Genomic DNA, 26,443 nt, shown 5'->3' with positions numbered 1-26,443 from the left:
ATAAAATGAAATGGCGTGCAACAAGGAACGTGGCATATACACAATGAGAAGTCAACAGAAAAGAAGCTTGAAAAAAATTTATTTAAGGCTATAATTTAATACCCTTAAAGCTTAGCCTTTTTATAACAAAGGTTTTAAGAGGGATATTCACTTCTCAGGCATTTGTAACTGCCAGCCCCTTATGAATAACACATATAATTGGCAATTGAATAATTTTTGTGTAGAAGTAAATTTTTTAGAAAAATATTTTTATCCTTAAATATAAATGGAGTTACTTTAGTCCTAATAAATGCAAAACATGAAGTTATAGAACTTTCACAGTCTTAAAGCTGTTAAGAAAACCATCCCTTAGACAACAGGTTTTCCATATATAAACCTTTGGCAACACTAAACTATAGTACAATTATTTCCTGGCATGCAAGGTGACATAGCTTTGTTACAACAAATGTAAATGACAGAATACAGATTTCAGAATCTCCTAATAACTGGCAGTTGATGAAATGAAGATCTTAATTTATCCCATTTTATTCTTCATTTTTACTGGTATTCTTCCAAAAGGTCTCTGGGAAAAAAAAAAAAAAGAAAAAAAGCAGCAGCAATTAGGAAATATTCTAAGTCTCCCAAGATTTATGAAATATGTGTGGAACATATTTTTTCTGTTTAAGACTGAGCAGATGTTAGTTTCACAGACCTCTCAATGCCTCTCTCTAATAACAGATTGAAAACAATTATTCCTAAAGGAAAAGCATTTTAGTAGTTCTAATAGATTCTTTTCCTAAATTGTTTGTTTCATCACTGAACTACAAACATAAAAATAGTAACATTTTAATAAAAACTATATTTTAACTACACCTTCTAAATTTTTAGTTAATTTTGTTTCAGATTTCCAAAATTAACTAGTCTTTTGGGGTGCTTTAATAATCCAAATGGGATATCTAACATGTTAAAAAAATCTGGCCACTCACATGTGTCTTGAGTTGGCATTTAATTACTTTTTAAAATGCTGTGTTAATTTTAACAAATAATTCCCAAATATTAACCTGTTCACAGCACTCATTTAGGAAATGCTGCTTTGCCTACCTACAGAAAAACTAAAGCAGGGTTCCCAAACAGTCACCTGTCAGGAGCTCAGATTAGAGCACTGTTCCCTCCCTAATGACAAGCCACAGATTAATGCAGTGTTTTATATCACAGTCTTTAAAGAATAATCAATTTGGTGTAATGTTACCAGTAAATATTTCTGATTTTATAATGTCCATGCAAAGCAAAGCTTTTTTTTTTCACTAATTTAATATGACCTTACTTCTGGTAACATTCAGTGGCAGAACTACTTTCAAGTTAAATATGCTATTATTAGAGAGGTTCAGCATTGACAAAATTTCAAATAATATTTGGAATGAGTTCCATTTAGCGTCTTATCCTTCCCCATCTGTCTGTAACAAAGTTTGCAACATACTACAGATATATCAATAGCTAAGAGAAAAATTAGTAGTATTTGCCCCAGGTGTGACAAATGCATTTTAAATATCAGTATATTAAGAATAGTATAAAATTCAGGCACCTTTGGGTAACTTTTGTGTTAATTAGCCATTTTAGGAACTCTTTGGCAGCCATGTCATCAAGGACTTTGTTGATATCACTGGTGAAAGTGCCATCTGCATGTCTTCGACCCATTTCTTCAGCCACAAGAGCTTTCTCTGGGAAACTTCAAAGGCAAGAAATTATCAGCACTGTGCAGATCAAAACAAACAAACCATTTTAAAGGGCCTTACTGCAGGGTTCCAGTACACTGCACATTCCCTGTCATTTTAAGGGTTGAGCCCAATGTTATGGCTCAGTACAGCACGATGTGTGTCAGAACATCTTTTGAGGCATAATTTTCAAAACACACAGCCATTCCTTCCAGTGAGCCTAAACTCTTCTCCAGCAGTTCTGAGAAAGCCATACATGCAAAAATATATCTCAGTCTGCAGTGTCTAATGTCATGTATATTAGGCACCAGTACATTTACTAAGAATTGGTATTTAAGAAATACCACTACTAAAACATTACAGTAAAATTTTCATACTTTTTTTCTGTTTTATTTGGACATAAGGCCTATTTATTTACTTAAAATTATATTTTCTAAGAATTCTTATTCTTAATAAGAATTATTAAGAGCAGCAAATTTTTTTTTTTTTTTTTTGTGGAAGGGTGGTTGAAATAGCTCACTTAAAGCACCTGTATAAAACCTATGTGCTTGTTTGATGCAAAATCAATGTAGAATGTTGCATTTTATACTTGGAATCAGATCCTAATTATTTTTCCATTCTTTTTTTGAATTTCACTCCCATTCTTTTTTTCTGCTGGAAAACCAGTTTGTCAAAGCCAGAGTTTGATTTAGAAAACTTTCCTCTCTTGTTTCATCCCATCAAATATAGGAAGATTTTGATGGATTTCATTAAGGTGGGCTGATGCTGAAGCACCCTGGGTCCTGGATCCAATGACAGGCAGACTGGTTTGTTTCAAGGAAGGCTCTATACAAGTTCAACCACAAATAGTACTAAATGCTGGAAAGCAGAAGTGTTGTCTACAATTAATTGCCCATCTAGGTTTCCTAGCTCAATTGAGGTTGTATTTCTCTCAAATGGATACAGAAATACCCTATTTCTGCTCATGAAAATAAAACATGACAGAAAAACAAGTGGAAGTCTGAACATAACTAGGAAGGGGAATCAGTTTTCCCTTCTCTGTATAGCTGACCTAATTTTTTTAACTCTGGTTTTGTTCAGGAAATTGTCAATATTGACAAAACTGACTTACTTTTTCCTATTTAGTCTTCCTTAACTACAACACACAATCTTGTCTTACAGATTGTATTTTATTATTATTATTTATTATTTATATTTATGTAAAGTGAGAGACTTACATAATACTTTACAGCTGGCAGAATATTTAATCAGAGGATGAGCTGAAATCCCTGCCCCAAAGAGCTTACAGTCTAAAGGCACAAATAAGTACAGAACAGTTAAAAGGTGGGGAGTGGCAGCTGCATGGTGTAGCTCCTAACCATGCAGAGTTGGAAATAGATGAGCAGAAGATGCCTGCAGGAGACTGGAGGCAATGCCATTCTGAGTGCAAGACCATCATGACAAAAGATGTAAAGTCATGAGGGACTACATGAAGTGGATAGGACACAGAAATCTGCAATGAGTTTGTGGAGAACAAGGTAGAAATTAAAGAAATCATAGGTAGGCAAAACCATTAATGGAGCTTTGTGCCCAGGGAACTGCAACCCATGGCAAAAGAATCAGAGGCATCTTAAAAAGGAAGATAAGTTATAGCAAATGATAGTTGTTATGGCAGCAGCAGCTTGGGGTGACTCTGAGAAGCACGGGAAGTGGAAAAGAAGTTATTAGTTACTGCTGGGAATGATCATCAGCACACAGAGTACACCTGATGACATTGGTAAAAATTCAGTCTTGGAAATATTGCAGAGGAAAAGATGGACTGTAAAAGGAAAAAAAAAGAGAAAGCAATTTAAGATGACACTGGCTTGAATAATCTCAATGACAGTTAAGGAGACTGTAAGCAATGTTATGTGAAGGGGAAAGGTGGTAGTTAGAGGAAGAAGGTCTGGTTTAGTTTTAGATGTGTTGACCTTAAATAAAACTTGACCTTTTAAAGTGTAACAGCATACTGAACAGGTTTTAATCTGTATTTGAACTTAATAATGTAAAGTGGTAGTCCATCACCAACATAATATCTTCTAATACAAAGGAAAGACATGAAGTACAGCAAGAATGATCAAAAACACATCAAAGTTTCATCAGACATGATTTTTAACTCCAAATACTAGGCAAAATTTAATAATAGGAATGGATGGATTCTTACTCTCTTCTTCCTCGTCCATTCACTAACCAAGCGATGAACTCCTTGGCAGCTTGACCTTCCAAATAAGAGGTGATGTCGCTGGTGTAGGTGCCTTCAGCATGTCTCTCAAATTCCGCGTGGCGCTTGGAGATTGCATTGCTGAAAGGAGAGTGGGTAAGAGTGTGTAAGACCATGTAAAAATTTAACTTTTTAACAATCTTCATTGATTTTAATTTCCCGCTTGCCAGACTAGTGTTTCTATAGGAGAGAGGGGTTCTTTCTGCGCCTCAGATTGATCTTGATGTATTTTTTATTGTTAGGTTTCAATGCTGAAGGTGTGGCTTGTACTGTGCAGTACAGTTTTATGCAGATGTTCCTGAACTAGTTCTGAACAACTCACTTCAGGTGTGGAAAGCAATTACAGCTGTGTTGGAATGGTCTTACTAATTAAGTATGAGCTAGAAACTGTACTGTATTATATAGACATGCTTTTTGTTGCTCTTTGTTAAATGCTCCCCCTACCTTCACCTTCATTATTTCTGAGCCAAACTATTCAGAATTAATTCCTTTCAAACTTACATTTTGAGTTGTTTTATGAACCTTTTAAGTCATCACTCTGACCAAGTCATAATCTTGGAAAACTTTCAAGCCTGATCAACTCCATCTTATTAAAGGCATTCTCCTCTCCCTCCCTACACCTCATTGTGGTTCTTTCTCTGATATAACACAAAATTATGTTACAGTGGCTGCTGGGAAGGCAAACTGCACTAAGAAGTAGACATGTTATGGAATATTTTCCATGAATAAATTCCCTAGCATTTCTGTTTCAAAATTTGCTATTTTCTGCCCAAATCTAGCTCTTTCTATTATTTTTTCTTCTTGGGATGTCACCATTCCTCCTAATTTAGTACCATCTGCACTTTTCATCAGCATGCTAACTAGAGTTGTTTGGAACATTTTTAATGAAATGTTAATTTTTTTTGAGATATGCTGTTTCAATGAAGCGGAAACATTATTACAAATTTGTTATTAATATTGACAGTGTGAACGTTAAGGGTCTTTCTGATCTGGGCTATCCTTTTTAGCTTTTCTGACAAGAGAAAGAATTAATATAGGTATTTTAATCTGTTTTGCAGCAACACTTACTCAATTTCTCCTTTATTTATTTAAAATTTCCAATCTCTCTAACCCTTTCCCAAAATCACAGTCAAGAAACAGAATTCTGGCCTTCAGCAGTCCTCTCCTTTCTGTAATAAGTGGTTTATGAAACATGGGACTGAGGGCTGAGGGATGAACATTGCATCATGTTCAATCATCTCTCTGCAAATTTTCCTGGCCACCTTCCTTTCACTAATCTTCTCACCAGTTTTTTATTCTTCAACATAATGTGGTTGATTTTGTTTATTTCTTTTCTGCCTTTCTCTATACCAAGTTTTTCTTTTTATGTTATTCTCATCCTGTTGCATTACTTGCATCTATAGCTATAGAACACAGGTGCAGGAATAAATAACATATCCTATTTCCTTTTAAAAAGCGGGAGTGAAATAATGCATTTGATTGATATTTCTTTGATTGTGGTAACATTTCAAGGAGCACTAGTTGTTCTCTTTCTTGTTTAACTGAAAATGAACTCAAACTGGTTTTGAATAACAAGTTATGACAAACAATACCTTGAGAGCTGGTCAGGGACTTTGTTGTTTTCTTTGTCCTCCTGTGCTTGTTGGCTGTAGTGAAATTGCACAATCATTAGATCATTATTACCAGTACACTCCAGAGCCTGCATAAGCTTTATTAGTTATTATTTGAATATTGTAGTAAACCCCCATGACTCATAGATTAATATTATATTAATTATATTTAAGACATATGAATTTAAATTCGTGCAATGTGTAGACATTGTTATTTTATACTTTAAAGATTTCCACAGAGATTTAAAAGCATTAATATAATAGATTCTTCTGGATATTTCTGGATTCTTTTTGGACAGATTTTCTCTAGAACACAAGACTGACACACTTATACATTATTCTTGCTCTCACCTTGCTAGCTTGAGTTGAATCAAAGTATGTTTAAAAAAAAACATGCCAACTTATAGTGGGGATATTGGTAAATTATGCAGTGGTCAACAAAACTTACACTTCAGCTGCCTTTTCACAAATGAAACATCAGGATTAGAGTATCCATAGATAGGAAAGTTTTATTGAGGCCTAATGGCCCAGAATTGTACATTATATATCTTATTTGTATTGAACTTAATTGATTCACTGAGAAAATTTGTCTCAAAGAGGCTGAGACAATGTTTTTAGGTGGCATATCAGATACTGCACTTTGATTTAGTCAAATCCTTTTGATTGATTTTGCATGTTTCTCATTTCTAATAATATATTAATATTTGTTAATGGCTGGACTTGATCTCAGAGGTCCTTTCCAAACTAAATGACTCTATGACTGTATACATAAATTTTCCTCAAGTACTTATTTGAGGTTTATCCATGGTCTGGGATGGGGAGCTGATACCAAGAAACTGAATTGGCTAGATTCTTGGCTGTTTCCGTTTGTGGAGATCTGTATCAATGTGACCAAAATGCTTACCCATTTCTTTTAGTGCTCATCAACCATTGCACAAAGTCCTGAGCTCGTCTGGTGTCCAGGTACTTGGTGTAATCACTGGTGAATGTGCCTTGTGAGTGACGTTTCACTTCATTCAGCTGTCTAGATTCCTCTATTGGCTCAGAATGGGAAGCTTTGAATGATCTGTGAAAAGTTTAGACCTTGTTAATCTGCAATGGTTGCAGTACAGTCTACAGGTGCACTGATTTTTCTTTTAACAATACTTTTTTTTTTACTCCCACAAAGTGAAAGCAAGTGGCATATTGATTAGTAGCTGTCTGGTAAAAGGAATCTGTATAGCAGACTGGACACTGCCCAATTACACAGTCTTCTTGGATAAATAAGGCAGCCATTGTTTTAACACCCCAAATTTCTGTGCTAAGCTTTGCAGTATTAAAAACCCTGTCGATTTCAATGGTAGATGAAGAACTGCATAAAGGGGTCTTTAAATTATAGTATGTTTGGCTTCAAAGTGTAAGAAAACAAAGTTCAGGCCAAGTATTTGTGAAAGTTTGGTCTAAAGAATTTACCTTGATTTCTCCTCTGTATCCTGAAGAGGATTTTGCCAGCTGCCTTGAACTATCATTAAAAGGAGACCAGCAACAAAGTAAATGCTTTTCATTTTCATTGCCTGTCAAAACAGAAATAAAACAACAAAGAAAAATGTTATTATGTTTACATATGTCTGAATCAATTACGTCAAAACCAAACATTCTTAGTGTTGATCTAAACACGAAGATAAATATAAAAAGCCTTCTAGGATGTGTTTCGTGTCCAGTGGATGACATTTTAGGGCCTTGGGTAGGCATTCAACAGATGTAGTCTCTGTTCTAGTCTTTCAGCTCTAGTTTATATTCTAGAATGGAAGGAGATCTGAGAGCAACTGCATCCTCACTGTCTTTTGCAATGAGAGGATAAGGTCTGTTCTCTCCTCTTCTCTGGGTTCTGCTGATGGCAAGCACTAGATCTGCAATACAGTTCTATTGCAAAACTAGGGGTAGTGATTTGGCTATGATTTCTTTTCCCAGGTCATTCACTAGAGAAAGAAACAAAGCAAATCTTTGTCAAGAATACTGTCACATTAGCAGCTCCCCATCCATCTTTCTCACAGAAGTTGCAATGAGTTCACATCAGCAACATATCACTGGAAATAATTTCATCATGTACTTGGGCCAATACTTGTGTATTTGAAAAAGCCTTTCTGCCATCCATGGCATTTTCCTATGGAGGTTTATGATACAGTCTGAAAAGCAAAGGGAGATAGAACACATGAGTGCCTTGAAGCAAAGTGGTAGCAAGGTAAGTCCCAGTCTGAAAACACCCTCCCCACCAAATGTAATTTGTACCCTTCTCCTGTGGCCCCACTTCAGGAATTACTGAAGCTGATTTACTTACTGCTTACTAATTTATAAAATAAGGCAGTCTGAGTGAAAATATACATCCTCTCTATTTTAATGCCTTGTCACAAGAGGCTGAATTTAAATATACTATGGGCTGGAGGAAGTCTTAGAAAATGATGAGGGAATGATGTGTAGTGAAGGTGCAGATTACTCCATTTTGAGACTGAGACTTGGCTCTGCACTGAGCAATGCCAATGAGGGGGCTTTATGAACACCTCTGAAAAGGTGATCTCCTGCATCAAAAATCTTACTGCTGTAGGACTTCTGCTCTGCCCCCATAGTGTGCCCCTTCATAGCAGATTTTTTTTGAAACCTGTTTCTTCCATCTGTTTTAAAATAACTTACAGTCGGACATGCAAAGCTTGACTATTGGCAGGCATTTTACCAATGGTTAGGAAGAATCTATTGGACTGGTGCTTTGTGAGGCCTGATTTTTAAGAGAATCTTACTGAATAATATGAATATTTTACTAGAATACCTCAGTATCAGTATCAAAATACTTGAGGCAATCAAAATCTTAATAAAAGATCAAGCTCAGGAAAATAAATGTGTAGCTATAATATTTTCTGATGGATATTAGTATTAAGAAATGGAGTCAGTTTTCCTCTCTCCACCAGAAGCCACTGCCATTTTTACTCATTTTTTCATCAGTGTCTGGAGACTGGTTTCTGCCTTGTGCAATGTCCTGGTATATAAGAGTTGACCCCTTCATTTGAGCATAGCCTGCTACAGTACCAACATACACCACAGTGGTCATGTAGTCAGTCCTATAAAAACCCTAACTGTAGTACTGAACTCTGCTTTCACTGTTTCATTTGGAGCTGTAATTTGGTGGTGCAACACTGACATCCAATGTTTATCTCAAGGAATGCATAATTTCACATTTCATAGGCTTCTGGCAATGGAACAAAAGCTCTGCCTGTTCTTTAGGAAATGACTCTGTTGTGGCCATTTCAGAATGCTTTGATTGACCCCTCTGGTAGCTGATAGAGCTGTAAATGAGTTAACCTGGACTTGGACACCAGATAAAGCCTGGCTATTACAGCATACATAAGCAAATTTTCCCTGCTTAATAGTCCTAGTTTACAGCTGTCTGTAGCTTTATTAAACTGCAATCCAGATTAGCCATAAACCCAAGTCACTGTTTGGTCCAACACCAAAAGCTTTTCTTTTATATAAAAGTTATTAAAAATAATTCAAAGTTACTGTAGTCAGTAAAGAGATAATTTCAGTTCATCTTGGCTTTAAAGTCTCAGGCCTATAGAACTTTCAGATGTGAACAGTCCCACTGGCTACTTTATTCCTTAAGTATTAAGATATTGCATTAAAATCAAAGGCATTTTCAGCTGCTTTCTAAATTTTCAGAATCAAAACAGTGAGATTATTAAAAAAGAAATATGTATAAATGCAGTTTTTGAAATGCAAAAAATTTTTGAGAATCCTTATTAATAAAATTAGCTTTTCCAAAAACTATTAACCTTATGTCAACTATGTCTTTAAAAAAATAGCATCAGTTTTGTTTTTTCAACATTTAGTATTTGCTATTGGTAAGTTAAACCAGCAACAGAAGTTCTTGATAAGTTAAACAGGATACAGTTTTAAAAGAAGAAATTGTTATTTTATTCTTGATAATATAGGCATGTGTTATAGAGAAAAAATAAATTATCAGAAATTATGCTGGCTAATAAATTAATTTCTCAATCAGAAAAAAGGTTTTATTTGCTGTAAGTTATTTATATCACCAGTAGATACTGCTAAAACCCATGAAAACCTATTGTCAAGGCACAGAAAAACTAAAGCTAATCTCACAAAGAAAATTTTTATTCCTATGCATATTAGACTAATGAAAATATTTTCAAATCTTTCTGATTGAAAATGAAAAAAATTAAGACATCTTAGTTTGAATCACCAGAAATATGTAACAAATATACCTCTCAAATCTTGATGAGATATTTATTTGAATATTATTTTCTTGACCAACCTGATTTTTCTAGTTTTCTAATATATTCTACTACAGATGTAGTAGATTTTTTTTAGCTATGTACAATTTTAACTGGCTTAATTTCATTGAGTTTTTAAAAAATCAAAAGTCACATTTGTATCTATTTCCAGTTAAAAAATAGAAATCATGAAGTTACATTAAAAAGCAGGAAAAAAAAGGGAATCTTTTCATATGAACATGCATGAATTAACAAAATAGATTTCTATTGAAATGAAACTGTCTGCAAATAGCAATAATTTCTATAAATAAAGAAATTACTTTTTCAGGCAGGTGTATTTTACATCTGATTTACCCACCATGCTATAATGCCTTGTACAAAGTTCTGTAAAATCCAACAGTTCTTGTCAAAGGAATTCCAGAGTAGGATAGAAGATTAAACTAAATTTAATGCAATAATCCCAATAACTATTGAAAGGCTTTAATTTTACTTCTGTGCTATAAAATTTCCTTTTCTGATCTTACAGTGATATGAAAATAATAGTTGCTTGAGACAAACTAATCTAAAAGTGGGGCAGTGGAGTGACAGTCTGTAGGGTGACAGAGTGACAATCTGTCTTGGACAGTTTTAAATCAGTGTCTACATAAACCCACTGAATTTGTTTCCATGCTTCTAGCTTAATCCTCATTGATTCATATTTAGACAGTATCTATAAGGAGTGAATAATTTTAAACTCACATTAATTAAATATTTTTACAGAAGATACTAAAGATAAAAATATAAAATCAAAAATTGTGTATCTCATTTAAATTCTTACTACAATGCTTGTCTTTCATGTTCTCATTGTTAATCTTCCTTCTTTCAATTAATTCTGCAACACAAATTGTTGATTTCCATTTTTCGGCTCATTCTCTGTTGAAATAATCAATACATCAAAATATTTAAATTACGATGTCATTAACTCCAAGTATCAATGAGTACAACCTCAGAAGAAAACACCAATCTGCTGAAAGAGCTGCACCTCTATTGCAAACTTTGGGCAACAAAATGCAGATAATGCACTCGGCTTTCTCAAATAAATTTCTGGTAGCTCATATAAATCTTACCTTATTATACTTAGAAGTGATACGTGGCAGTTGCAGAAAGAGCTACTCTCTCTTCTGCAACTATGGCAAGCCTTGAGGATCCTGAGCTCTGCCTAGCTGCCTCTTTTGCACAGACTTATATATATACTGTTCAGCTCTAGTAAGCATTACAGGAGTGCATCATTGCTGACAGTTTCCTTATTCAACTTTAAAAAAAAGTCATCATATTTGCTATTCATTTCATTTGATAATTTTACAAGCAATTTCACACATTCATTCTGCTTACTTTATGACATCAATGCTAACATGGATTTGCAGAAGGAGTGAGGTAGCAATGTCCAAAGTAGTAAATATCAAACAGAAGGGCATTAACATGACAAACAGTGGGCAAAAGGTGCCTGGGATCAAAAGGCAGCAATTTCTCCAATTTCTGATTTGCCACATTTAATATTTAGAGTCCTGATTCTATTGACATCAATAGCATTATTTTCACTTATCAATTTTAAATCAGAGTTTATAAATTTAATCAATTTTTAAAAATAAGCACAACTTTCCCAAAATCTCTTGAATGATTCTTCAGGTAATCTTGTGCCAATATAATGAATATGAAGAGATGTGAAATATTGCAATGATGGCTATGCCTAGCACAGATAAAATTTAAAATTTTTTTGATTAGCCTTAGATATAAAATTTTAAATTTGTAAATGCTATTGTAAGAAAATTCATACACACTTGGAACTGCATACCAAACATTCACTATAAACTGAGTTTCACACTATGAAACTATAGATTTCTATAGATTATATGCAAGATAATCTAATGCACTATAGATTTTTGCAAGATAAACCATTTGCTCACATTTCCATTCCCTACAAGGAAAAAAATTAAACAAAATAGATTTGAGATGTGTACTAGTGCATGTTGGATGTAGTTATTGTTGTTCAATGGAGACAATTTCATAGCTCTGGTGGCACAGCATTGCCAAAGAAAGCCATGGTCACCCATGCAGCAACAACACAGAGACTGAGACAGGTAGGGGAGACAGTCAGGTAGGAGGAAGGTTCTGGAATCACAATAGACATCTGACTGAGTGTTAATGACAGCCTGTGCTCCAGTCTGGAGTTCCTCACTGTCTGGTTTGTGGCACAAGGCACATACAATATTATAACAAAACATATTTCCCTTAACACTGCTCCTCAAAGCCAGCAAAGAATGTGCTTCAGTGAGGCAATTGTCTGCTGACTGACCACAGCCAGATTGGCATTGCCCATAAGATACAACTGAGGTAGTGTATAAACTTAATAACCATGCTAGAGTGGCAAACAAAATTTACTGGATCCTTCCTAGAGCTCTATCCTAAACACCTGGCTATGGTACCATGGCAGGGGTTCAGGGAAATATTAAGTCTCACTACACAGTCCACATCATCAAGTTTAATTTTTGTTATGTGCAATTTTTCTATGCTATTGAATCAATCTATGAGATTAATGGTTTATTTTTTCCATTTCTAGTCCTCGGGGTGGGTCACCCGGTGGCTCCCGCGGAGGCCAGCAGTGTGTCCTGCAGTACCGGGACAGCGCAGCAGATGGGGATCCAAGGGCCCTTTCCACCGCTCCTGCACCTGGACCGACACGCACACGCTTTACAGGGATTGCTATAATCATCCCTCTACATGCTGAGTTAAAGATACTTTGGAAAGAGGCAGTATGGAATGTGAGACAATATCCTCTTCTCCAGGAAACAGACAGCTTTTCTCTTTTTCTTTATCTCAGTTTATTTTCTTGTGTCATATAAAGTGCTTTGTTTACAGTAGGATGATTCCAGAAAAAAAAATGAGACAGAGCACCTCAGTGCACCTGGTTGGGCAGGTTGTCACAGAGCTGTATCATCGAGCAGGTCATCTAGCATCTAGAAGGTGACCAGTTATTCGTTTTTCAAGTTGTACACAGAAAATAAAATGTACATAAAAGAAGTGAACTGCCATCAAGAACAGTTCATGCAACATCAAGAGCAGGGCCATGCAACCCTCAGTTGCCATAACTGAGTCTATAATTATATTTCAGGAACACAGCAAAGAAGAGTTTCCAGACAAAAGTGGAAAATTATATCAAGTGTATGAGACATGCACATACACTCAGGTTTGTTCCTCTCACATTTTAAAATATACCAGTTAGATGGTACCTCTTGGCAAAATCAAGGGCAAGCTCACTGTCCTCTATGTCATTGTTCTCAAATGAGACAATACTTTGAGTCAGACTAAGAGACAGAAGCTGAAAGTGGCCTGCCTTTGGGAAACTTTCATGTTTCTCATTATTCAATTGGAGTGATTGTGTTCACTGTATCTGGAATTTATCAAAGTTTCCCACACCATCATCTGATTAAAGTTGTCAAGATTTGAACATTTAAATGAATTAGGAACTTTCTGGCTTTTGACAGTAAAAAGTAAAAAAAAACAAACCCTCAGCAAATGCATTCAAAAAAGTGACCTCGCCAAATTCTTCTGTGTATTTCTTCATTACATATTTATTGCTATTGTATTATTATCCATTACATGTCTAAAGGGAGGAGTATGTATCTTGGGGTATGACTACAGGCCCACACCCTTTACTTTCTCATATTATACAGCAAGCATTCTCTCTCTCACTCTCCTGTGAATTCAGAGGGCTGGGCTCTGCAGCCCCTTCCGTTTTGCTGTCTTTGTTACACGATAATTACAAAGATCATTCCCCTCCTGGGAACAGGAACCAATATAGGAGGAATATATGTGTAAACACATGCACACATAAAAAACCCACCACGTTACATCCATAAACCTGTGCTTGTACAGAACACACACAGTGTACTCCACGGGCACCCTTCGGGGAGCATGAATGCTTTTCTGAAAATGGAGGGTGAGTCTGGGGTCTCTAGGCCTTTCCACAGCACACAGCTCCGTGCTCTCTGCCAGGGGGGATGAGAGGTTTGTACCTCAGGAGGCACAGCCATTATAACTGAGCTGCAGCCCACACTGTCTGCTCACATAAGTTGGAGTCGCTCCACTGCAAGTCAATGGAGCCGCATCAATTTGCGCAAGCAGAAGAGCTGGCCCAATATGTACTAGTTGTTTTACATTCTGAGAAGACAATGTTCATAATTGAAAGTAATACCAAATGCTCTTTGCAAATACTATGAATTATTCAGATTAAATATAGAGCCTTCAAATGACTCTATAAAATGTTCTAAACAGCTGTGCCTTGTAATTGGAACTGACTGGCAAACTGGGAAGTATTGAATGCAGTCTGAATTGGACTTGATATCTGAGTAAAATGAGTATAACACTAACCATATTCTAGAACCTGACTGGTTTCTGCTAAATTTCTCTTCAGGACTTTTCTTCTTTACAGCTGCAGTAATCCTGTGTGAAACAAATCATGTATTTGAAGTATAAGGATTGCAGGTTCTTTCATGTGCACAGCTCACACAGCACGAGTAAGGTAGATGACGAGGACAGGTTTGGAGTGGAATCAGTGACTTTCCACTATTTATGTACACTTCAGCTCCTAGAATAAAGCAATTTTTCCTTTTCAGCTCTGGTTTTAATTTGTAAAAGCTAGACAGAATTAATAGTGGAAACTGACTTGTAAACAACTGTATTTGTGGCTATTTATCAAGGGCCTCTCTACCTAATTCAGAAAAAATACATCCTATCTTCAGAGGCTTCAGACAGTGAAACATGGGTCTTCGAATACCTGTCATATTCGAAGGTATTTGAAGACTCATGTTTCATTGTCTGAAGTGGTATGTTTGAGTATCTGAAGTGTGAGAGTGTTATCCAAAAGAGAAAAGAACAGAAAGTGCTCAGCATTTTTTGAAAATTAGATCCTCTAAAACATTTGAAAGTGGGAAGAAAAACTTTGAGGATGTTAATTCCTGTCATAAGAGCTTAATTCAAATTGTGTCCTAGTGTTGGCTCTTACATACCATATTCCATGTTTGCAGTATAGTTATATATACTTTCTGTTCACATACTTTGTTAGCTTCACCTTGATACCTCAGGACAAGCCCTTTCATCTTGAACTACTGAAGATGTGTTACAACAGAGCCTATCCTGTCGTCTCTTAAGGCTCTTCTCTCTGACTGAAGCAGAATGGGGCAAATACCTGTCCAGTAAATGTTTGGGGTAATGCTTTAACATGGATTGTGTTTGTAGACAAGGCAGAATGGAACACGTTCTCTTTCTAGACAAGAAAAGGCTTGGGAGAATCTCATCACCGAATAAAAATATCTGAAGGGATGATATCTTCCAAAGAAGACTGAGCCAACCTCTGTTCAGTGGTGCCCAACGACAGAACTAGAAGCAACAGGCACAAACTGAAACATAGAATGTTCTGTCTGAGGAAAAGGAGGAATTTTTTTACTATGAGGGTGACCAAGTACTGGCAGTGGTGGCCCAGGGAGGTTGTAGAGCATCCAGATGGCTTTCAGATGTTCAAAAGCCGTCTGGACCAAGTCCTGGGCTGTAGGATATAGGTAGCCCTTGTGAACAGGGAATTGGGATAAGTAGACCTCCAAAGCTCCCCTCCAACCCCAACCATTCTGTGATCCTGTTAGAGTACAAGGATAGGTTTGCAGTGCTCTGCACCATTTCTAGTGACTGACTGTGATATTTCCTGTTATAAGCACAGGCCAGGAAGCAATCTGACATTGATGTATTTTCAAGAGGGTTTTTTTGACACTCACAGCATCCTAGGACATGTTCTCCCAGGTCATCAAAACACATGGTTGCTCTATCATAAAGCTTTCAGGTTAGACATTATTTCAGCAATTCAGTGTAAATGTCACACTCTGCTGGAGACATATTCCCATTCTTTGGCAAGAACGCTGTGTAAGGCAAAGAAATTAACAACAAGAAAAACAAAAAAGGAAAAATGTTGCCAGCAACTACACTTATTTTAATTTTTTTTTAATCCCCACAATTGCTGCCTACAAGCCAAAGTAGATGGTGAACAGTTTGGAAGATGTGTACTATGGTTGCCTTAGGAAACAAACAGACCTCAGGGCAGATTAATAATGAAATAGCTAATGCACCCCTTGAGAAAGAGGTACCTTCTGTTATTTTATTTGACTGATTTTCCTGAAATGTTCCTTATTTCAAATACTTCCAAAAGCTTCAGACAACAGACCTGTGGGCAGGGTGTGAACAACACATTGCACCATTTTATTACTTACAGTACTGACAAAGGGCCAATCTATCTGCCCAAATTTCCAGAACTTAGAGGATTTTCAATAGAATAAATAAAATAAAAGTGCAGAAATTGAAAGGGACCTCAATGTATTGGTATTTATGTAAGACTGATATGCTTTTTTGCAAATTACTTAGGTTCTCATTGACATATTCAGGTATCTTAAACCTATAAGCATCTCAGATAAGAGCTTAATTTTTTCTCTCTTTCACCACAACATTACAATTATTTCCATGGTGTTGTATCAATATAGCAAATTGAGAGTTAAATCTCATTATTTCAACTGAATTGTATTCCTTATTTGTAAGATAACCACATTTCTGAGACTACTGTTGTGTGCAGCAAATGCACATAGGACCATATAATCAACATCTAATTAGGCCCACTTCATGTTATATTTGCTTAATTTTAACTTTCTTACAGCTATAATTTTTTCCTTTAGCCATTATAGCAGTTGAATTTTAATTACATTACCAACAAAAAGCTCATTAACATCACGTAATTGGCAGCGTTTCCAAAAAAACCTGAACTAATTGAGTATTTTCTGAAGAGTTCCCATCAAAGTATAATTTAACCATTACAAACAGCTTGGCAACTACATTTGCATAAAGATGTATCTAAGGAATGTTCTCATGTGTGGAAAATCAGATTTGATATTGCCATTAACAAACGAAGGAAGCTGTTACATAGCAAATCACTTCCACATTTTAATTATTTTGGCCAAACCCCATGTTTTTGTCAAGAAAGTCAAATGAAACCACTTGCTTTTCCACAAAGAAGCAGCAACTGGTCTCTGACTGAGAGTTATGAAGCAGCTTGCTTTGTGGGAAGGCAACACAACCGATTTTAGGTTATTTTGCACTCTCAACAGCTAATAGCAGAGATTGTGTCAGAAAGACCATGGTTCTTATGCAGTAGACTAATTCAGAATTTTTTAAACACATGACCAAGGAATTGTTTAATGCACAGTGGATCTCTTGCCAATTATCTTGTTAATATTCTTATATTATGACCAGACTGATTTAATTACTAATGAAAAGAATACAAGTATTCCAATCATTATTAACTTCCACCATTTTTTAAATAGTTGCACTAGAAATAAAACAAAGAAAGCTTGCACAATCCTTTGATCCTTCCCCTCCAGTCTGGGATGAATGACACTGAGATCAATTTGAATGCTGAGGTGATGATTAGAAATTAAAAACAGGTCAATATGGCTCACATATTTTGAATATAAGTGAAAATCCACTGATGTATGACAGTTATCATGAGTGTCCTGCTTTCATGTTTAAACCTGAACACTGAGAGTTTTGCAGAATCAAGGTTTCAAATAAGAGTTGAATAAAATTTGAACATATTCAATACTCTCAATAAGTATCCAAACTTCAGTGTTAGATATTGTTCCTATCTCTTCTTGGATTCTTTACAAAAGGTTGGAAATAAATTTTGAGAAACTGGTTCTTGTTAGGATGCTAATTAGGTACTTGCACTGCTTCCTTTGTCCTTCCGCATTTTACAGTTCTAGTTAACAAATGCAATCATATTAATCTGACAGCGTGCATTTGCAATGAACCACCCTTCTTGGACTGCAGATTGTAAGTTTAAGCAAGTCAGCACAAAATGCACAAGACCCTTTACACTCAGATTTTATTTTTTCTGTCAAACAGGTATCAAATGTGTCAAAACATTTGTTACCATAAGATTTGCTAATATACAATATCAAAAGTGGATGTAAACATCAAGTTTAAAATTTCAAAGTTTCTGTGATCAATTCACCTGAACATTATACAGCTTGGGCAGTGCTGTCTTTTCATTCTCCCAAAGACGTCACAGACGCCTTAGCATGCTCTGAGTAGCCTGCTTATTCTGACAAAGAAAAGCATTGTTTGAGGAAGTGGGTCATATGTGTGTACAGATGTTTGCTGGAAAGGCCTGGAATTCCATGGTTCTGATCAGTATACCACTGAAAGAAAAAGCAAAAACAAAACATAAACCCCTTATGTCATGTTTTCAATTCTGCAAGAGTTAAACAATACAAAAAATGTATTTTATTGCTACACACAAGAAAGTGGATGGCTCAAGAAAAACGAGGAACCTGATATTTTTTTTTAATCAGTTCCCATTATATTATTATTCTTGCTGAGAAAAAGTTTCTAATCCTTCTGTTATTTAAGAGTAAGCATTACTGCCTCAGTACGTACAGGCCAGTTGTATCAAGTCGGGCAAAAGAGCCTTAAAATGCCGTTAGGGATGAGATCCCCCTGACCTGCTGTGTGGCCTGGGTAATAGGGGTAACAGTCTTGCTTAGGAATAAGTACTGAGCTCTAAGGAACAACATTTCAGCTAAATGTTTGAGCTCTATTCAAAACAACCCAGCATTAAAGCAAGGCCATGAATCTTGTGAGTGACGATCTGGAAATAAAACACACATATGAATTATGCTAACTCAAAACGATCTGCCATTCCACTGTAGCTGAACCAGAATGACTACAACTGCATACAGTTTTCCAAATACTTAAGATATAACCCACATTTGCTAAAGATTAGCAAAAGAGGCAGAAATGTGCAATACACAAAAGGGCCTATAAACCCCTGTTATCCCTTTTTGGGAAGTTCATGGCCCTGTGAAACCAGATTCGGGCAGAAGGCCAGTATGTTTGATAGCAGGCAAACACTTTGCTTATTAGCCCTGAGAAAAAAACGTTTGGAAGCAGAGGTTAGCGTATAAATCAGATCTACATTTCCCCTGTTTATTTCTCCTTTATATCCTGCAACATCTTGTCTATGTGTTTCTCTCTCTGTCTGCGCCTGCTATCCCATGCAAGTTTTTCAGAGAACTTTTTTTTGCTGATTCTGGATATATATTTGGGTATCTTACACGCTTTTCACTTGTTTCAGTTCTTGCCTGTAGCAGGCCAGTCCAATTTAAGATAGACTCTACCACAACTAGTGACAATTTGGCCCCAGAACTCAGCTCTTTCACCTTCCTCTTTTACCCGGTATCAAAAACACTTATAAGGAGGCTGCATTTTTATTCTTCTCCCTGGCTCATTTTAAAAGCCTCCAAGTTATTCTTGACTAGAGGAAAATCCTGCTAGTGTGCAAAGGGCAAGGAAAAAAAAAGAGCAGACAAATCATTTGGGGAAGAAATTGAGAAGTTGTTTATGAAGAATAACAAATGAGCTAGCAATTGCCAAATTTTTAAGCATGTTCAGCTGAACAGGGTAGTTAAAAACACTGCCAAATGTCAGATAAGCTTATTGATAAAGTTATGAACCACTTTTCAAAATGAAAAATAGTCTATTATTTACCATTGCCTGGAAATCCACCTGTGCATTAACCAGAGCTTTTGCAATTTGTGCTGAGTTCTGAAAATGTACATTATCTAAAAAGAAAAAAAAAAGAGATTGTCTGTTGAAACGTGTTAATACCACAAAGCATAAAGTTATAGTGCATTTAGCTGTGTCCACTAATTATCAAGTGATACAGTTGACATTACTAAGAACGAGTAAGCATCTTATGATAGGTCATATGGAAATCTACCAAAGATCTAAGTCCTGACCCAATCAAAGATAGATGCTTAATGTTTTTCAAACAAAGTGATTCTGGCTCTGTGTTTGTTCTGCCATTTGCAAACCTCACCATCTGCTGTTCCATGGATGAGAAGATACTCTACATTTTGGAAATTCTTTGCTCTTGCCATCACAGTTGAATTCTGTTGAGAGGAAAAAAGAACAGTTCAGCAACTATAATTTAAACCACTTATTTATAGTGCTGAAAGGCTTTCATTACCTAGTAGAAAAACAATCAAACAGTTGCACTGACATGACAGCAGTGACTTGACATCAGTCTGACATTACAATAGAAACCAGGTATAAGGCTGTATATGTGTGTATATATATCAGTCTCTACAGAGGGATCTGAACAACCTGGATCAATGACCCAAAGCCAATTGTCTGAGGTTCAACAAGGCAAAGTGCCATGTCCTGCTCGTGGGTCACAACCACCCCTATGCAGCACAAGGGACCATGTGGAAGGGTGGCTGGAAAGCTCTCTGGTAGAAAAGGGCCTGTGGGTATTGGTTGAGAACAGCTGAACATGAGCCACTGCATCCCCAGGTGGCCAAGAAGGCCAGAGCCATCCTGGCCTGTACCAAAAATAGTGTGGCTAGCAGGACCAGAGAAGTGATCATCCCCCTTACTGGGCACTGTTGACGCCACACCTCAAATCCTGTGTTCAGTTTTGGGCCCCCCAAGAAAGACACTGAGGTACTGGAGTGTATCCTGAGAAGGGCAGTGGAGCTGGGGAGGGTGAGTGAGTGAGTCCTCTGAGGAGTGGCTGAGGGGTTCAGCCTGAAAAGAGGAGGCTCAGAAGGGACCTTAACATTCTCTACGACTCCCTGAAATTATATTTTAGCCAGGTGGAGGTTGGCCTCTTTTCCCAGGCAAGAGTCAACTGCCCAAGAGGAAATGGCCTCAAATTATTCCAGAGGAGGTTTAGACTGGATATGAGGAAAAATGTCTTCATGGAAAGGGTTGTCAGGCATTGGAACAAGCTGCTTAGGGCAGTGGTTGAGTCACCATCTGGAAAGGTAGTTAAAAGATATGTAGATGTGGCATTTGGGGACAATAGTTTAGTGGTGCACTTGGAAGTGTAAGGTTAATGGTTGAGAAGTCTTCTCCAAACTAAATTGTTCTGTGCATCTGTGACTTTGGCTTCAGGACAGGAATACCTATAAATAAATACTGTTTTTTTCTTACATCATTTGCATGTGTTCTGAAAAGCACCAGCAGAAGAAACAGTATAAATCTGCACCATATTGATGATATCTGCCCATAAAAGGTCCCTGTGCAAGCTTGGCTTGCAGCAGGTAGCTTTCTGTGCTGTCACAAATGTCTCTACACTATCAGAAACAGATTTGATATTTAGTGTCTTTTCTAAGGGCCAATTCATACAAAGAACAGCACTAGTCATGTCATTCCCAGAATGCTCTAATTCCTGGCAACCCAGACAGCTCCACTAGGGCTGTTTGGTATTGAACATTTCTGTTCTTTGAGTTGGGATGGAAATACATACTGAGAACACAATTCAAATTTTAACAGGAGTGTTTCCACTAAGTTCTTTGGATGTTAATTCAGGCCTCTCTGTATCCAGAGCTGGTGAGTGTGCTACTAGAGGAAACTACAGACTTCCTATCAATGTCAAGAAAAGAATGGCAACCTGTTCTAGGTAGGGGAAGCCGCTCTGATAATTTTGTATTCTTATGATCTTATTATCAGAGAGCTAAATTTGTATGAAGCAGCATATCTCAGCTAACAGTAGCAACCAAATCCTTATTAACAGTAACATTTTAATTCCTGTCACTTCAGTTCTTTTCTAGGCTAATTGTTTGCACTGGCAGAACAGTCTGACTTGTCGAAGTAAGAAAATAAGGACTTCCATTTAGCATTTTTGGGATTTATAAATACAAACCCACAATTAATTACGGAGATAAGAATTTCATGGCAGTAGCTTTGCTACAAAAGGACTGTAGCATGAGAGTGAGTGGGCCACTTTCTTTCTTCACAGTTCTACTTATCCATATAAGTGCTATTCAAATTTAAGGCAGAATGGCACAGAAACAGAATTCTCACCTTATAGTGCTCAAGATTATCAGACTGTATAGGAAGACCCATAAATCGTTCTGTGTAGATCGATGCTGAAATTAAATAAGAAAAAAGTATAGATAAAAAAGTGCAGCTGTTTTGTGGCTTCAGTGACACATAGGAAATTAAATTATGTTTAACTCTGTCTGTTCTTGGTTTTTTAAAAATCAGCTATGAAGGCTAATTATTTACTGTTCTCCAAACCATCTTTGAAGAAATAGTGGTTTTATACTCAACTAGCTTTATCCTTTGGGGATAAAGGTAATTAATTGATACAGCTTTATGCTGTTGGGTTGAACTCCAGAAGCCAGTTGAATAAGGCAATGAGCCAGTAAAGGTGCAGACTAATTCTGACACCTTAAAAAGAGGAGCTGAGGATTTACATGTGTATTAACAGTAAATATGAATATGCATAATTTTCCTACTGAATGTATATATGCAGCAATTGGGAGCAGGAAAGAATGAAGGCATGAGCTCAAAAGCAGCTCATTGTTTTCCAGGTCTCCGTTCAATTCCTTTTTCTAACTACAACAAAGACTGGCAACAGATTTGACAAAATAAATGTGAATTACTGAACAGTATCCATCACCAAGAAATCAGTAGAAACATCCCTCTTTGAGCTGCCTTGGTATTTGTATTTTAACTAGGAGCTGGTATGAAAATTTATGGAAAACTGACACAGCAGCTGCTACTACCAGAAGATTACTTTCTTTATGACCTTGCCTTGAAAGAGGAACTGACACATATTGAGCAGTCAAGCTGCAGTATTACAAGGACTTTATTTATTTAAGGAAGTCAGGGCTTTCTGACAAAGAAGAGCTGTCATCTTTCCCTCTCAAAAGACAGTTCATGGCCATTGTAATCATTCAGGATTTGGGATTGTCTATCTTGTCCACTTTGATACAATGTATTAAAAAAAAAAAAAATGAGACTCCTTACATGAAAAGAAAATGTATCAATTTACTCTTGTCCCCATAGTTTATTATGTATCATTTATGCGTGCTACCACAGAGAGCTGAAGATGTGTACTATGCCTCCCAGATCAGCCAAGCAAGGCTTCTGAAGATAATTTGCAATATAAGTACAGAAAAAATATAAGTAGCCTATCTTTTATCAAAGTCCTTTATCATTCCATGAAAACAGAAAATGTGCAATATCTGTTGTCAACACAGTGTCAAACAACCATATTGGGCTTAAGTTTTCAATAAAATAGACTCTTTCTGAATTGCTGGCATTTCTACAGTATTTTGAGCCAATTTTTCCACCCTCTTCTACCAGTATAGCTACAACAAGTCCACAGAGGTCAGCAGAATTGCATTATAATGACTAAGTGGAAGATTCAGCTTGTCAATTATTGAGAAAGGAAAAGCAGATGAATTTAAATAAATTTTAATTAAACAGTCACAGATCATAATGCTTTTAACTTGACATTGTCCCTGAATGGAATCTTCCTTTCCATCTTATAACTCATCAGCTCTGACTCAAAATGGAGGGGGGTGGGACAGCTTCTGACAAAAGACTATGGTCCAGAATCTCATCTGTGCACCTAAAAGAGGGTTGGACAGAATTTAGAAACTCTAGGGGCCAGTACATCCTGTGACATACTATTCAGAGACTCAAGGATGTAACATCCTGTAGTTTTGCCCCTAACACAGTTCACCCTAATGTTAACAAGATCTGTTTGCCAAAACTTATGACTCATGACTTCCTTTTGTTTCCTTCCTTCCTTAGTGGAGGTACACTTGCCTGTTGGGATTTTATAGTGTGTTTTCAGCAAGATTCTTTAATTGCCACCTGAAAATACGGGGATGTAGAGATTGCAATGGTGCAGGTCTAATCTGCTTGAACTTAAAAGCTTCATTTGAATTGTGACGCTGGGACAAATTTTTATAACACGTCTTTTATTAAGGGACTTTTGTGAAAGCAGCGTTTTTTGCCTGCATTCTGGAAATAATTTTGCGATCATAAGTAAAAATGTCTTAAAAAAATCTTGATGCCAGTGAAAACATGAAGACTATGCTTCCTGTGTCATACAAATATTTTCTCCTTTGTTTGCAAAACACCATAAATACAAGGAATGTCTGTGCTAGCAGTCAGGGAAGGAATCTTTCCCATTTAACCAAAAATTTTTCTCATAACCAAGACTTCTTAGAAAACGACCATATGCTAAGTAAATGTGTTCAAAGTGCTACATTCTACTCATTGAAAATATTCATGCCATGATTTTTTTTTACACTAAGGTTCCTTAACACCATGCCAAAAGCTTAACAGGTCGGCAAGTATGAGTATGTGCCTGCTTTATTCACACAGGAAGGCCTTGGGAACATACACCCACTGTTGTTTCCCCTCAACGGTTTGGAGCCTAACCCCATAAATATAAATAAGAATATATATTGTACTTATTGTACAACAATACAGGTGTGGCTGAGAAACATTTAGAGGGAAAAGTATTTAATTAAAAATATTATATTGAACACAATATAATATTTTCTTTCATTTTTTTCACTGCTTTTTGGAAACAACTGCAGTCATCAGAAATACTGATTCCTGACACAGGTCATCTGTGGTTTCAGAAGTTGAAATGTACTATGATTCTGTTGCTGGCAGATAAATCACTTCAGCTGTTTCTGAATTCAGTGATAATGTTTTAATAGGACTTTAAGGCAGATCACTCCTTAATAGCAGTTTATTGAGAGGGCTTTATACACTTACTGTTATAGAAGTGCATATGGAACTATCCAGACATACCTTCTCTGTGACAAAATCAGTTCCAAACTGCCAGTTGCACTCAGTTATTTTCAGCAAGAAAAACATTAAACTTAAGGTCTTAAAAGTTTTAAATCTAGGTAATTTGAATGTCTTTATGTTTCAAATTGCCAGTCTCCTGCAATGATTTAATTTAAGAAGTCATTAAATGCTACATCTTGCTTTCCAAGTCAGTATTTATGACAAGTTTCCATACCATAATATTCCCAGCTGGAAACAGGAGCCACAGCCATTCCGCATTTAAATACTCCACTACCAGATCCAAGTGCCAAAGAAGCTACATAGCCACCATAGGACTAGGAGGAAATTAAAGACAGTTTAAAATTAGTACTATCATTTTGTTTTCTGAATCAAACTCATATAAACTAATTCCAAATTAACTAATTTGCTTTGCATGCATGGAGGAAAAAGTAACAAAAGGTTGAGAATTTTTTGAAATTAATTTATTGATATCAAATGGATCTGATGTAATTTCTTGTGAGAGATTAGACAAATTTATCAAATAATTTCTTTTTTTGCTGCTTCTTCAATGTTTATCACTGTTTTCATTAGCACTTACAGTCACAGAGAAATTGAATTTTGTAGCGTCCTTCATGCTAATTTAATGCACCCTATAGCTCAAAACAGGACTAACTTCAGATGGAAATTATACTGACTGCACTCTCATCCATAGCACACATCCTCTCCACTCCATCTATTTCAACAGTGATCAATGCTGTCATTTTTTTTTTTCCTAAAACCAAACAGAAACCTTCCTTCTGGCAGCTGGTTATCATTGCCTCTCATCCTTTCAAGGTGCACCTCCAAGAAGAGTAGAGGTTTTTTCCCCTCCCTTAATAAACTACCTAGGTTTTTGCCAAAGATCAGCATACTGAACTGACTCAGTCGTCAGTACTAATATACTCATTACTTCAGGATGGAGCGATTCCTCCCTACTGCCTGCCACTGTTCCCAGTATTTTCTGGCCTGATTCCTCAAACTGGGATGCAGAAAGGAAGAAAAAGTTCACGGCTGTAAGAAGGGTAAAGCAGCAAGTAAGCCTGGATATAAGAATAGATCTGTGAAACTGAATGGGGCTAGTTGCTGAGAAAGGAAAATAATGTAAATAAAAAGCCTTTGGTTTGCCTCTCCACAGGATGTGGAACTGAGGTCGGAAAAACTCATATAAGATCTTTGCAAAATAATGGGTTTCTGTTTACTTTGGAATGGAGGAAGGAATAAAAATATGGTGTGTCATGAAAAATTCTGAGGATAACTTCAGTAGCATCTAAAAGACTAAGGGAAATAAGCTTTTTTTTTTTTTTGTACAGAAGTTAACTTAGTCCATCCTCTTAACTTTCCAGCTTGAAATGATAGTGAGAGATATAGTAGTAGAGACAATAATTAGTAGAATTTTTCCAACTCATCTGATTTGCTCATTTGATCTTTCAAAAAATAAGTCCACAAGGCTAAAAAGTAAGGGATTAGGATTGGGCAGATAAATATATTCACTGTAACAGGCCAAGAGAGAGAGTTCACAATCCAAATTACTTTGGTAGTTATTTAAGAGCTTTTGCCATCTTGAAGAGTTTGCTGAGTCTGAAAGCACGAGTTCATGCACAGTCACCAATCTGCAGCCTATAAATAAGGAAACACCTTTCAACTCATTTCAAAGCTTACAGACTAGGAAATGGTATAATAAATTGGAAATAAATTGGAAAAAAAGGTTGAAAGGTTTGGCAGTAGTGCCTTTATTTTAATATTATACCCACTACTGGAATACAATGTGTCCAAGCTCTTAGTTGGTTCTGGAAACACTGTGGTGAAATAAAATATGATGTGATTTAAAAAAGAAAATATTTTCTTGAGACCTTAAATTACCTAATGTTACTTTTATTCACTTCTAAATATCTGTGTCATTTAATTTCACCATATGATACCCAT

General features: G+C 36.3%; 2 protein-coding genes across 7 annotated transcripts in view; both read right to left on the bottom strand.

Moving 5' to 3' along the window:
• Positions 1 to 62: 62 nt before the first annotated feature.
• Positions 63 to 18,014, bottom strand: GCG (glucagon). Of its 2 annotated transcripts, none has more exons than XM_039700482.1 (7): positions 17,886 to 18,014; positions 6,993 to 7,093; positions 6,445 to 6,606; positions 5,523 to 5,576; positions 3,874 to 4,011; positions 1,562 to 1,705; positions 63 to 562 (listed from the first exon to the last, which is right to left on the bottom strand). In XM_039700482.1, exons 2-7 carry the CDS (start codon positions 7,088 to 7,090, stop codon positions 538 to 540), a joined length of 621 nt encoding a protein of 206 aa, XP_039556416.1. In that variant the 5' UTR covers positions 7,091 to 7,093; positions 17,886 to 18,014; the 3' UTR covers positions 63 to 537. The 2 variants fall into 2 exon arrangements, with proteins under 2 accessions (XP_039556416.1, XP_039556410.1); XM_039700476.1 differs by lacking the exon at positions 17,886 to 18,014 and adding an exon at positions 10,909 to 11,001.
• The window catches only part of LOC120498095 (fibroblast activation protein alpha), a 39,425-nt gene continuing 28,639 nt past the window's right edge, over positions 15,658 to 26,443 (bottom strand). For 2 of the 5 annotated variants that reach the window (XM_039700430.1, XM_039700440.1), the window contains exons 23-27: positions 24,717 to 24,816; positions 21,743 to 21,807; positions 19,752 to 19,824; positions 19,421 to 19,494; positions 15,658 to 18,072 (exon numbers count right to left, since the gene is read on the bottom strand). In XM_039700430.1, the coding sequence (XP_039556364.1) occupies positions 17,971 to 18,072; positions 19,421 to 19,494; positions 19,752 to 19,824; positions 21,743 to 21,807; positions 24,717 to 24,816 (414 nt within the window). In that variant the 3' untranslated portion in view covers positions 15,658 to 17,970. Of the gene's footprint in view, positions 18,073 to 19,420; positions 19,495 to 19,751; positions 19,825 to 21,742; positions 21,808 to 24,716; positions 24,817 to 26,443 lie in introns of those variants that run through there. The other 3 variants (XM_039700450.1, XM_039700459.1, XR_005626635.1) reach the window with 3 other exon arrangements.

The sequence above is a fragment of the Passer montanus genome, unplaced genomic scaffold (assembly GCF_014805655.1).
Source record: "Passer montanus isolate IOZ18808 unplaced genomic scaffold, ASM1480565v1 scaffold1, whole genome shotgun sequence".
Lineage (NCBI taxonomy): Eukaryota > Metazoa > Chordata > Aves > Passeriformes > Passeridae > Passer > Passer montanus.
The sequence above is the reverse complement of the archived record's forward strand: the minus strand, read 5'-3'. Positions and strand labels throughout refer to the sequence as shown.